Source organism: Neodiprion fabricii, chromosome 3 (genome assembly GCF_021155785.1).
Source record: "Neodiprion fabricii isolate iyNeoFabr1 chromosome 3, iyNeoFabr1.1, whole genome shotgun sequence".
In the NCBI taxonomy this organism is placed as follows: domain Eukaryota; kingdom Metazoa; phylum Arthropoda; class Insecta; order Hymenoptera; family Diprionidae; genus Neodiprion; species Neodiprion fabricii.
The window spans coordinates 30,159,694-30,174,098 of record NC_060241.1 but is presented as its reverse complement, the minus strand read 5'-3'; the positions used below and the strand labels follow the sequence as shown (position 1 = coordinate 30,174,098).

The window sequence follows — 14,405 nt, the reverse complement described above, 5'->3', positions numbered from 1 at the left end:
AGCTCGGGATTTTGACGTCAGGCGATTCTCTTGATAAAATACTCATCAAAATGAAAACACGACCCTCGTGCATTCGTTCGCAGAGGCATCGGTATTTCCCGTCTTTACTCCCAAATATTCGCGGTTATTCGCGCATCTTTGGTCGCATTCTCGGATGATCCATCCTCACAGCTCAGCCTGACGATCTGGTCTAACGCTTACTTGCCGCCTCTCCGACTGCATGGGGTGTTTTTCTTAGTCGGGCGGGCCCGTACTCGATGCATCCGTAAGAGGCTGTAGGGCCGTATGAATTTCTTAGGGTGATTTTAGACGGGGCTAATACAGTGCCCGAGGGTGTCGAAACACTTTGATCAATCCCCTGTCCGCGCTTGGTTGGTGTTTACTCTGAGGGCGACGAGAGCGGAGCTACTACCAGCATCTTACGCCGCTGCAGCTAGAGCTCGAGATTCAATATCGCGAAATCTCTACCACGCTTCGTGGAAGCAGCTTCGCTGCAATGCAGGCTATCGTACGCCATGCGTCAGATGCCCGGGCGATCAATCGCTCGGAAAAATTGACTTTTGCCGCACATATTGCTTCCAGCTAGGCGATTCTCCACCCCGAATGTATACATGTATATATATATATACATATATATATTAATTTGATTAGCAACATATTTTCTTTATAGCGCCGTCATAACTTTTACGCCCCATCCATAGACATTGCAGGAGTACGATGGCAGCTTTATGGTACGTCTACCGTGCTTTCGTGGTCATGGAATGTGCAAGCCGTTCCGAATTTCATATTACCCGAAAATTCGTATCACCGCACGAAGATTCGGTGTCGAAATTCGTTCTTTCGGTTCTAAGCAATGATCTCGTTGCAGCATCTTGACTCTGATGTTCTTTTGAAGGACAAGTTACGTATTTTAAATTCGCAAGAACATTCTGACGAGCGAATCTTCAAGTTTAATGGAAGAGTCTTATGCATACAATTGATATTGAAATAGTGCGAAAATTAAGGGGAGCGTTGAAAGATGAGGAAGGGAAAATAAACGCTCTAACAGGAATCGCGAGAGCTTTAAACACGTCTATGTTTTTCGCAATAGTGAATATCGCGTTTCGCAAATTGGGAACAGGACGAGTTGTTACAGGTTCCATGAGTCATTACTTGGGCTGATTGAATCAGAGATCCATTTTGGGCGAAGATTGTCGGGTGGAGATATTTAGTTTACCCCGAGGGCTTGGGGTAGGTTATACTTCCCTCCATTCGGGACTTGGGCCGACCTCTGACCCCACTCCGAGACCGGGTCGCGTCCCAGTTCTAAATTAGTTGCTTCGATTGCCAATTTTCGCCTCCCCCAAGTTGAAATTCTATCCTACAAACTCACGGGAGCTCGGCACACGGCGGCGGCTTGACTTACGACCCTCTCTAATGTATACACGGACACGTGTATGGACGGGTATACAACTTCCGGTTAGACGCTGCGGCGCGTTGTCTAGTATCTCTCCGTCGAATGGATGAAAAGCGAATCGCCTTCTTCGTCGATATCGTCGTAGGTCGTGGACAGACTCAAGTAAGAATCGTCATCGAATGATTCGTGCGTCATCTTTGTGAGAAATTTTATCGTCGGAACTGATGTCATTCGTTAACGACGGTTAACTCTCCGTTTCCGGGAACGAGACGCGTGTCTCAGGGGCCATTTCTTATCTCTTCCTTGTATACATGCACATGCCTACACAATCCGCTTGGATTTATTTTCGTTTTGTCATCGCTCTGCAGCCAACTTACATGGGCGATGCTTATTGTCTGCGAATGAAACGGAACGCATGTGCTCTGCCTTATTTTAGGACTTGTTTTTTCTGTTGCAGGCATCCTAGAAAACTTTTTTTTTTTTTATTTCTACACGTTGAGTGACGTGGCGTCTCAGAGAAATTTACACAAACTGTGACTTCACTTTCAGTTTTGAAAATACTTCGTCTATTTGTAATCGAAAATTTATGCGAATGAAACGGAACAAGACCTTGAAGGATGTATGTAACAGTACATCCGAATATCGTTTTTTTTTACGGACCAGAACATATAACTCAGAACATGCGTCTCGAGCTCCCTGAATATAAATAAACGTTAGAAAATACGGAATGTCCGAAAGAACCGATGTAAAAAACAGACCCTGCATTCTATGTAACAAAAAGCCATACTTTGGTTCTATTTCTATTTCTAAAGTTGCGAAATTTCTTTCGGCGTATCATGGCGTGTGATTACAAAGTGGAGGAAGCAATCGTCGTTTGAATCAAGTCACCCGGTAAATAGGTAGGTACGGTTTGTCAGCGATGATCTTCGTACGAGATACGCTAACCAGCAACTGACAAGGTTGATTAACCGTGAGTGCATTTCCCTCCCGTGTAGTTAATTAATCCTTGTTTTTGATGACCGAGCTCCAGCCCCGAGTGTTCCATTTCATAAACAACGGAAAGCGAACCAACGCAGGTAACTCGATAAACCCGTGCAGCCGATCCATTTGTTCGGTTGAAAATCAAGCCCCCATTTCCCATCGAATCCCCCGGCGTCGTCCGGGGGCTGAAAAAATAGACAAATCCGTCAACCCTCCTTCGGCGGTGGCAGACGAGTCCGTGTAAACGGCCAGATTTTTTTTCCTCATCGCTTTTTCTCCTTCCTTTTATTTACCGCTGTGGACAAGCGTGTTGGCGCACAGTTCGTCACCCCATATACGGATAAATTACTTGTCGTAATTCGATTATCAAGGGCGTTCCCGAGAATGACTGGAGGAGAGCCGCAGATGCAGCCTTCAATTGGGACGAATTCGGCCGGGTTCAAGGGAGAGGAAATCGGGATGGGGGGGGATTAGTTCAAATTCCGGTGGTCCTTTGCATCCCGGATAGGATTTCGTCTGAGTAAACCAATTTGGGCATCTGGATTAATGGATTGTGTATCCCGCAAATTAGTTGTGCCTACTACTCCAAATTGATGCACTCGCATCGGAACACGGCCCGTACCGCGATCTACAGCTGATCAAATCCAGTGCGTCATAATCCATTTCTTTTTTTTTCATCAGACAATTAATGCTCACCCCTCAAACAAATTCCCGTCCTCAATTCGGTACTTGAATTCTACAGGGAAACAATTTTCCAGTCTTCAATACGTTCAAATTTCGCACAATAGTCCAAGGAAAAGCGTTGCTCCGAAAATATTGAGTTCTTAAAAATGATTTGGCACCTTTTTATTCCCAAACCAGTTACATGGTGTACTGTGACGATTGTTCAGCGAATGTTTGTACACAGTTTGTACACAGTTCGGTAAAGTCAGAGCCTTCCTCTTACCGCAGATCTTAACTCGGTCACGTTCAAATTGCCGCCATATGGGGTTACTCGAGTTGCAGCGCTAGTCTTAATAACGCGAAGACAGCAAAAGCCGCCAACCACAGCTTCACAAAGCGGTTAAAAGTGGTAACAGCTAAATATAGACACGTGAGTTCGTTTCTCCGAGGTCTTAATGAGGCTCGATTGTGCATTTGCATCTCCGCGCCGTGAATGCGGCAGGTTCAACGCTGCACTTTTTTCTTCTTATTCTTATTCTGAGTACAGTTTAATTTTTCGAGGAGATACGTGTTTTCATGTACGCTTTATTTCATCGTTTTAAGTCACACCGGGCGATTTCAAATGATTTTCGACGTGCACCTTCGAAGCGAACAACCCCCTATTTTTTCGGTCCGTATCGTCTTTGTTCATCCCCACGTACAATCTCATGCGATACGAGTCTTTACGAAATCTGCCAACGGGTGCGAAGCTAGCAGAGCGAAGACGAGGGCGACGTCCCGTTGATCTGGCATCGGGTAGAGCCCTTCGGGGGAAAACCCTGCCTCGAAATGTCAGGGCTCGTTAGGACGAACCCGAGTTGGGGTATCTTCCGGAGGTGCCCCGTGTCTGTCACTGCAAGGCGGCCGAATAGAATGCATGCGCGTACGTGAGGAGGAAAAATTATCGCAATTCCGTATTCGGCCCGCGGGCGAATGTGTGCCGTTGAAGACGCCCCGATCCGTCAATTGGATTCGACGTGGTGGCTCATCCTACGATTCCTGAACCCGAGGGCTGCGCTTCTAATTTCAGGCGTCCGTCAATCACGGCTCGTAACGTATGACGGGAAATCGGCACCTTACAGTCCGAGCTTTGGAAATCGCTGTGAAGTGCCGTGACGGAAATCGCACGCGTAACTTACGGCCACGTCGGCAAATCGCGGGGAAATCGTACAAAGCTCGAAAAGCCTGAAACGGTGAGAGTCCCGCTGGTGTCGTGACGACTCTGCTTCGCGGTCATATTTCAGGGTTTAACGATTATTGGAAGAAGTAACGTGCTCAGCTGTAATTATATGTCGACAAGTGCTGCTGTTGCTGGTGCTGCTGGTGACGTCGATGGTTTATTATACCTAGTAATTTTACGCACATATCTGCACGCAGAGCTCATGTGTTGCGGTTTTTCCCACTATGACATTGTATGTCGGTCAAGGTTTCCGAGTATTTTTGTATAAGTTACATATGGTTTGCGTTTTGTTGCATATAGTTGCTTAGTGGAGTGTGTTATTCAGGTTTTTTTTTCTAACCGTAAACAAATTTTCTTTTAGAAAAATGATCTTCTTTTAGTACAGGTGGGAAAATTGATTTCGTATACTTGAGCTTTTTTATTAATTTTTTTTTAAAGATAATTCGTATCCACGGAAAAGTGCCACCATATTTTTTAAACGTTATTATCTACATTTTTGTGGAATGGAAAATTTCAATCTTTGTGCAAGCTTTACGGACGAATTTTTTTATCGTCAAAATTCGTGTCGAATGTTTCATGGTCCTAATTCAAAATGATGAAACTTTTGACATATTTATCATCTCTTACTCGCAAAAATTGTTCCAAATATTCGTACCTATGTTCGAGGAATCAATATAACTTTGAATACGTCCCGATTTTCTTGTCATTGAAAAACTCACTCTCACCCGAGTCCGAAATGTGAAAGGTGAAAATTAAGGTCGGCGACGAAACTTCGGGGTGGGTATTTAATCGTAGTTTAACCATTATTACACGGATAATGGTTATACGCAGAGAGTACGTCATTATAGCTGATACTTATAACCTACACGAGTTCCACGGGTGTAATAAATGTGCATATCGCGTCTAGCCACTCTCGTGTCGAGGCCCACACGGGTCCAGCTGACAATGGGAGGGTTGGGCTCCGAAGGATCCTTTTGGACGACGCCGCGATGCGGTTCGGCTCGTCGCCGGTCTTCTCTCTCGCCTCGTACGGAGGAACGCGCGTGTGTTGTAATGATATGTACGTCTTACTCATTCATAAAACATGCTCACGTGGTCGCATGGCGCCTACCCGAGTAACGTATGTTCTGGTAAAAAGACGATTGTGAGTAAAATAGCGTTTCTAGAACCGAGAATTGTGTGACCCGAAAAAAGAAGCAGAAATAAAAGCAAAGGGGGTGAAAGAGAGGACAGAGATAGAGAGAGAGAGAGAGAGAGAGGGTATGGCGGGCCCTAAATAAATTATCAGGGCTGCTTGGCTGCTGCTCGGCCAGTGCAAGTTAAAATGGGGAGAAATTTCAATGCATTATACACGCATAATGCGAACTTGTTACCACATAAATATTTATCCGGCTACTTTCTCCGTCTTGAACGCATACCTATCAGCATCAGCCCGCTCCTCAAGGAGCCGCCTGCACACGCTCCAGTGGCATTCGAATTCACGCGCGACCTTTTGCACGTTTCATATGGATATGTGTCCGTACGTCACACACGTACACGTGTACACGGATAACGGGGAATAAAAATTTCTCGGTTCGGTTACCATGGTAACTTTTACCCGCGAGGGATGCACGTATTCCTCTAGGACACGTACTACGCGCACGTCCTGAGGGAAGAGGGTGCATCCTCTAGCTTTCGGGGATCGCTAACTAGGTTACAGAGGTTCCCAACCGTGCCGCCCTCAGTCACCCGACCGTCTTCATTATCCCTCCGATTCTCTCCCCTTTATACCTAACGTATCCTGTGCAGGCTACGTGGCTTATTTAATGCCGACTTGACCGATCGTTGCTTATACCCTTTGTATACATTTGTGTATAAGATTGGAGTGAATTTTTTTAAGCAAAAATTTCCTCTTAACTACGATTTTTGCGGTAGGATTCGATTTTTCGTTTCGTCTAGTATCGACAATCTTATAACTGTCAATAAAGTCTTGCCGAGACTTTTTATAACTATATGTCGTGAAATAAAAAAATATCTTCCATTTCATCACGGTTGATGCTTGTATAATCGTGTCTGGGTATAAACGTAAATAGACACGCGTTTAATTAAAGTTTTCTTTGTAACATTGCGAGATATTGCGAGGTATCGATGGAAAATTATTATTTTCTCGTATTCCTTTACAATGAAGGGTGTTTAAAAAAGTATATTTGGAATTGCTTAGAATCTTATTTTTCAATTGTCCTACTTCACGTGTACGAGAATTTTAACAAACGAGAAAATAAAACTAGCGCGAGGTAACGCAGATTTGAAAATTGTTCAACACGTGTTTTCGCTCAGCACACGATTACTGATTGCAGTATTCGTATTACATGCACGCAAATATACGCACGAAGTACACACACAGAGAAGCGAATACCTTATGGCCGCGATGTGCAAACTTTTCAACGACATACGTGTACTCACGGAGGCGTAATTGGTGTGTGTAAAGTGTATATAGGAAATGGGCACTCGTCCAGCTGAAAGAGGATTTTCTTTGTTTTTTTCCTATTTTTTTTTTTTTTGGTTTTACTACTATCCCACCGCGTTTCGCCCCCCCATCTTCTGCTCTACTATCAACTCCATCTCGTTTCTACGTGTTTCCTCGCCCCGTTTTTAACCCCGTTTCATATCAATCCCTCTTTATCCAGCACTCGCGGCGTGATCCACGCTGCACGTGTAGTAGGTACGTACGTTTATAACGTTCATACGGGAGGCAGCGATCCCCTGCATTCGCGGTGGATGGAAGGCGAACATGTGGCCTCTGTTACTACTTAGCCTTTTCTCCCCCCCCCTTCAGCGGGCTATCCTGCTGCACGAGCTTTCGCTCCTCTCCATTCGTCCGTCTCTCCTTTCCATGTCCCTGAGCAGGCCCGCCTTGTCCGTAGTCCCTCGCTTTTTTGCGTCGGAAGCGCCACGTGCTCGTGCGGAGCTTTTTTACCCGCGCGTTTCCCCGTCCCCGTCGCCCCATCGTTCGCCCTTCTTTTGTTTTTAAGCGGGAGATTTAAGATCTCGCGCCGGGACTTTAACTCGAGGATTTCAGTTGAAGGGGGACGACGGCGACAATAATTAGACGTCATCTAGAATTTGTAATAATTCTGTCCCTCAACACGCGCGATCGTTACAACTTGGCTTCTGTTTGTGTTTTTGATTCACGTTTTTTTTTTCTTTTGCCTCTCTTTTACCCTTGAATTACAAATCCTCCGATGGAGCTATACATAGGCATCTTTGTATACATGTATGTATATATGCTTACATGTCCACACGTGGGTCGGGGATCACCCACGAATCACGATTGCGCTCTGCTTATAACCCGGAGACTGGGTCCCTCGTTTTTCTAGTTTCGTCTGCTCGTCAATCTCTGTTATACTTTATTTCTTTACGAGTTAAGGGGGAAATGACCTTTTATCTTTGAATAAGTTTTTTGTACATCGTGTAAATATAAATTTCACCTCAAATTATCACTGTGCTAAGTTTAATTTGTTCAAAAAATTTTACATTTTACATAGCATGACAGAATTTTCCGTAAAATATGACAGAGGGTGTATGCAAAAAGCCTTGTCAAAAGCTACATTGTTATATGTATTATTCACGTTGAAATTGTCAAAAAAATCGTAAAAATAACTGACACTTCTGTTGAGGTTTCACATTATGTGTACGCAAAATTTTCGCGATGATGCTTCCTAAAAAAGTTAATTTTTGAGTTGAATGAACCGAACGGAAACTGCAGTCTTTCGTAACAAGTGGAACAAAAAAATGTGCAAATAAATTTTTCGGCTCATTTGTGAACGAAAATTTTGACTTGTGGCTACCAAAGAAGAACGGCATCATGAGTTCGCGACGTTAGGTTATGACAATTACCGAGGCTCTTCAGTCGCCCGCGGGACTGTTCTGAATCGTAATAAAGTACTTGGCGCATGATTCGAATGATAATGCGACTTTCGACCACGTTGATACAACAAAGAATAGCGAACTTTGCACTTCATGAGGTTTGGATGAATGAATGTGCAGTACAGCAAATACATCGAGGAAGATACCGAGGGATCGAGATCCTGCACGAGAAACGATCAGACGCGGAGCGATGCAGAGGAGGCAATTATTTACTAATTAATTTATAGCCGCGGTAAAGCTTCGGCCAATGGCTGTTGGTAATCCGTTAATTTGTTTTATTTCCCGAGTTGTTAGTTAGCCGCAGAAGAAGCCTAGAAGGAAGGCTGAAAGTTAGCGGTGCGGTAGCTGACTAAAGTAACGCGTCTATTCCGGTAATCTTATGAAAGTTACCGCGGCGAGGCTACAGGCTGCTCTAACCCTAATCTCTAATCACCCAATCATCTGTTCGTTTCTCTCAGATGTTATTTTCGTTCAGCGGATGGAATGGTATTGTCCAAAATACGGCCTGTTCGGCTACGCCAGGACCGGGACACGCGGTGCGGATGGACGTTATTATTTCTTAACCAACTCACGAACTTTACTGGCAGGTCACTTTTACGTTCGGCTGATATATTTCGCGTCGAACTTTTGCCTTTTTCTAACTTTTTTCTTCAAACTTTAGTTATTTGCCCCGTGTTTGACAACCTCGTTTCTTATTAGACCACAGTATTTTACCTCGTCTAAACCGCGGTACGAGTTTGTTGTCTAATAAATTACCTTATTTTTATTTTTATTTTTTGTAAATACAAATAATCCCAACGACTTGTGTGCATCAGTGCTCCTCAATTTTTAAGCTGGCAATTCATGATAAAATATAACGTTCAGTGGCCATAACGTGTCATATGTGTTAGTGACCTCAGAGCTTTGAGTTCACAAATCGTGGTATTTGAAAAGTAATTTCGTTGGTCTCATATTTCCGATTTTGAAAAATGACGAGCAAATTTTACTCGCATTTGTTTTTCGAAAGGACATTGGTACACAACGAAAAGTATTTAAAATGCAACGATGATTTAAATTTCGATATCACTAGAGCGTATTCTGAATATCCAGAAGAACAACCGTAACTTCAACAAAGCGTTAAAACCACAAGTTAGGAAATTTGATTGCATATGCATTAAAAAGAAACGAATATTACAAACGACGGACTTGCAGATAACTTGATTCAACGGCGCACAGGTACATCGGTGTAAAATAATCGTCCTTCCTGTTCTCTGCACTACGGCTATTATTTGAGGTCAATATTTTGACTGTCTGAGGCATCTGCACACACTGGCGCATGTCGACGCCGGGCGTCGCAGTGGATTCAGTCACGTCTAGTACGCCGCACCGTCGAGACGCACGTTCCGCTCGTCGCGGTTTGCCTTTGAAAATGTGCGCGCCGATCAGGGAGGCCCGAAACGCTACTGAAACCTTCTTAAACACTTCGAAGATTCGTAAAAAGTTATGAAATTTGGTGCTACATGTATAGTTGTCTAATATTATTGTCGATTGTTAAACTTATCGGTGAAAGTCTTGCACTAAAAAATTTGAACTCGTGTAACCGAAAAATTTGTTAAAAATAATATATGAGTAGAAAAATTTCTTTAGAAATATATAATTACGGGGTATTACTATTTTTACAAGTCAAATTCTATCACACAGTGCCAATAACTCAAGGTGAACATCCTTGAGGATAATTTTGTCGTGTTACATAATAAAAAGGGTGATTCTATTCAAGAACGACAGCGAAGCTCGACGAATATTTCAGAATTCACGCTTTAGGAATCGAAGGGTTTGATGGTGCCGTTACTCTCCCTTCCTCCGGTCACGTGGTGCACCCAGGATAGTTGAGTTCGATTAAGTTCGAGCCGTGTCGTTGTGGATGTCACAGTTGATCCGTCGTCTAGATTGAGTCTAGACGGGTCGAGATCATAAATACCGGAGAAGAGCGGCTGACGGAAGAAGGATATCGGTGCAACACCGTAGTGATTGCCGGTGCTTTTTAGGTGTCCTTAGAAAGGTTCGTCGGAATCATTAGGTGGACATTGAGTGCGGTTTGTAAGTGACGTAGAAATATATAGAGCCGGTGCGGGACGAGGCGAATGCCCACTTCGGACACGCATACCTTAGCGCCTTTAAACCTCTCAACCTTTCAACCTTTAAGCTCTTTAAACTCCTTAAGCCTTATCTTTATTGCACGGGAGGACACCGCGGCACTCTCTCATATACATACCAACGGACATATCCGTACTCATACGCTACTGTCCGCCGAACGCGGCCTGGCAAAGCCTCGGTGAAGCACCAAAGTCCGGGATTATGGCTTGCATCAGAGCTCCAAGGTCCGTACAAGGCTCAACCGACGACGTCAAGATCGACCCTACTACCCGAAACATTGTACAGGTATTTCACCCTCCTATCCTCTCGACATGAGACCCTCGTGTCCTCTGCACTAACCCCAGAACTTTCAACCCAGTCACTCGTTAGCTTCGCTGGGAAATTACTCGTACCAAATACTATACTTGGGTATATTGATAGGGCCAAGAATAGTGTAGAAGTTTTTTTTTAACTGCTTTTGCAGCAACTACGTTTGAAGTACTGACTATAAATTAATGTGAACCGAGAGAATTTGCAACTTTTACGTCAAGATGATTTTTATTTGACACACATTAATTTCAATTTGCGCATTCTTCATCAGAGATTTTAAAAATCTGAGGGACTGAGCGTTCGAAAGATACTGAAAGTTCGGTATTAGGATCCTTTCAGCAGTGACATGATTGATCCCTCCTCACTACACCATTGAGGGATGGAAGTAGTTTCATTTTTAACGAATGCACCTCTCACATGTTCAATGAACAAAGGCTGGAAGCTCAGATCCATGAATTATTGCAAAAATTCAACGTTCTTTTCGCTTTATATGTGGTAACGCGCGGCTTTAACGTGGCATTTTTAACGCGCGTTACAATATACGTAAATATACATATACTGGAATATCGTTAGAAAAGGAGGTGACGCTCATTTCGAGAGTCGATTTACATCCACCTAACTTGCACCTTCCACTATAAAGTTGTCAGCACGGTTTGACTAGCAGACAAAACCCATTGTTCATGTAACTCACTCCACCATCTGCCTTCTGCATGGTCTATACATACTTCCATCAACATGAACTTTGGATCGTTGAATTCTGAAAAAACATGTTGATCAAGGCAAATAGAGGGATGAGTGTTGACTCTTTTATCGAAACATCTCAGAGGCGTTTATATATTTGGAATGGCTATTCGGTTACTGCTGAAGTAGATAAGGGTGATGTTGTGCAAAGAGCACGGCTAGTGACCAGTCAGCCTTTTTCGTGCCACAATTGCACGTTCCATTGTTTCGGATGTCTCTGTGTTATGCTTCTTCAAAGTTTTTCTTTAGCAAAAAAATTCTCAAATTAAAGTGGAACGTGTGGAGTTCATTTACCACACAAATCCCCGCTGACCCTAATCATCTTTGTGGCGATGGATGCGCCTAAAGCGCAGAAATTGTGCAGCAAGCGCAGAACAGCGCACGTCTAATTAACCATCGGAAAGACAGACGTGCGGATGAGCACAACGAAGATTCGTCCGTTGTGCACACCTACGCGAAATCTACGACATTACAGCGTCGGGTTAGGTTGCAATAAGCGTTGTTCAGTCTGCGTCGTCGGCTCTGCACCGCTTTATTAACACCTACGGTTAACGTGCCGGGTGGAAAGGGCAGGTTAGAGAACTCGAGTGGTTGTTCGAGGATTTGCGAGACCCTCATCCTGTGCTCAAAGCAACGCTCGGTAACTTGAGAATCGGCCGTGTGACGAGCCTGGAATCAAGATCCACTCGTTGTTGGGTGTGAAATTCTCCTATCCATAGTTCGTTCCCTTTATCTCGTGAATTGTTTTAAAATTATTCTCATGCGGGACAACAGCGTATTATAGTACATGTATACAAAACCAAGAATTCGTCGTAAGCCGCTGACTCAATTTTCATCACAATCAGTTTAAACCAAACTTCCCCTTGTGTTTTTACACAGAATCGGTGATTGGTCGTTTACTGGTTTCTTCAGGAATGACGAACGTCGGAATTTCCGGAGAGTCTAAATTTTATATTTAAAATCACGAGAAGTGTTGAAACATGTCAGTGTGCCAGTAATAGCCACTGTGTGCATGCCGATCGCGCTACCAACTGTACCGTATCTGGTCGTAATTTTGGAGCCATTACAAACGAGTAACATCGTCCCATAACTCAAATTTTTACACCTTTAACCTCAATCCGGTGTGGACGGTTGTTGTTATACCTTCTTGACCGAATTTCGATCATTCCAATCAGAGGAAAAGAATCCCTCGCAAGCTCATGCCTTTACGGAAAATTCTTGTATCTTCTTTAGATCATAAGCGATCAAGGAGTATACATTCAGCATATTCGTTCTTTTGTCACGAGCTCTGCCAAAGACTTGAGGGAACAGTTTGTTCCCTGGCGGTTGACGTTAGAAAACACAATACGAGATCATAACGAAGAACGGAAAAGTCAACTCGTCGACAGGTATCAGATATGCATCTCAAGTTGACGCAGTGTTCGATAGCTTCTGGAGGCATTCAGGTCTCTTTGAGTTGTATGAGGCAGTAAATCCGGAGTAAAAGATGCCGCCAGAGTTATCGGTATTTTGGTATTTACAGTGGCGATGCAGGACGCACTGCCTGCGCTTGGAATAATAGAGATTAGGAGTGACCCGAAATTATGAAGGAAGTGATCTTGGTTTTCTCTTTGGACGGCTCAAAAATAGGTCCGCCGTGGTGTGTACGCCGGTGACTAACCCCCCGTCCTCTCTTCCTCTCTTCCTCTTTTCTCTCTCGCTTCACTCCATTTTAGAATACCCTCTCCCTCTCCTTCTCCCTCTCTCCCTCTCTCTTGCTCTCTGGCTTTTTCCCACTCTGTGACACTCTCCTCTTCTCTCATCTGCGCGTATTTCACCTCATCTCATTTCATCTTCCCCTTTTCTCTCTCTCTCTCTCTCTCTCTCTCTCTATCTCTCTCTCTCTTTCTCTCTTTAGCTCTCTTCCCGCCCGTCGCAAAAACATTGGCTCTCTCCCAGCACAATAAACACTACGAATCCAAGAGTGCTGATGCACTCGACGCAAGCAATACACACTGCCCATGCATACTTTATACGCCTTCTGTTTTGGCGCAGGACCTTTACGTCTCTCGCGCATTATACAGGCGTATCTATAGATCGGCCAACCAACGTCAGAGGCTCACACATGTACATACAAGGCGTAACATCGCGTGTACGCGCATCGAACAATACACGGTATAATGTGCACTTTATACCTGTACATTATAACCGGGCGTAGGTTTCATTGTTACCACCGACGGTCCGGAGGAGATTCGTGATCGTCATCTTTTCCGTCGTTACTATCATCATTATTATCATCGTCATCGTAGTTATATTGCGTATCTGTACGTATACGACAGTATTATTTTGTCACTCGGTCTAGTGATGGAACACAATAGACAACGTCGGGTCGACTTGATTACATCGAACTTAATGCTACGCGACGCTCATACCGATGTATTTATTGCTTGCGTAGGATACATCCAGTAAGTAAAGATGAATTATAAAAGCCCGTTACACATACAAATCTCGTCACGCCTACGCACACCAATTCAATACTCGCGATGGATTATTGTCGTACCTATAACTGCAGCAATGCGCGTGCAACTCGGTGACTAAGTATACGGCGTGCCACATTCACCACGAGGGGGTTGAAGAGATGCATTGTGGTTGGTACGTTTTGTGCGTTTTCAAGGGTTGGACACGCTCGTCAATTCCCTTCGTTTCGATTCATTCACTTCAGACGCGAGCTAGCCTCGTTCGACGGACGACATCGTTTACTCACCGAGGTGATTTTGTTTTTCTTTGATTTTTTCATAATCATCTTATAGACTTGTACCAGTGCCTGCGAGAATGAGTTATCGCGACTTCGTGATTCCTCTGCGAGCTACGATGAAGGAAAAATAACAGAATCCAACCCAATGCTTGTGCGATGAATTTTAACCCGGGCTTCTTCTTTTTCTTTTTATCCAGATGTAGTTATCGACTGGAGTATGAGGTCGTACAATGGGCACTGGAATAACGACATTCTGTGGCAGCTGCCGTTGATCCACACTGTTATTTCTCGTCTAATTTCAACATAAAACCGATGTGATGTCT

At 44.0% G+C, this 14,405-nt stretch overlaps 1 protein-coding gene across 2 annotated transcripts in view; it reads left to right on the top strand.

Moving 5' to 3' along the window:
• Nucleotides 1-14,405, top strand: part of LOC124178186 (protein sickie) — a 176,616-nt gene that overhangs the window by 42,687 nt on the left and 119,524 nt on the right. Inside the window, exon 1 of one of the 2 annotated variants that reach the window (XM_046561406.1) lies at nucleotides 9,821-10,583. The exons of the other annotated variant lie outside the window; for it this stretch is intronic. Coding sequence (XP_046417362.1) covers nucleotides 10,500-10,583 — 84 coding nt within the window. The 5' untranslated portion in view covers nucleotides 9,821-10,499. Of the gene's footprint in view, nucleotides 1-9,820; nucleotides 10,584-14,405 lie in introns of those variants that run through there. 2 annotated transcript variants of the gene reach the window in all.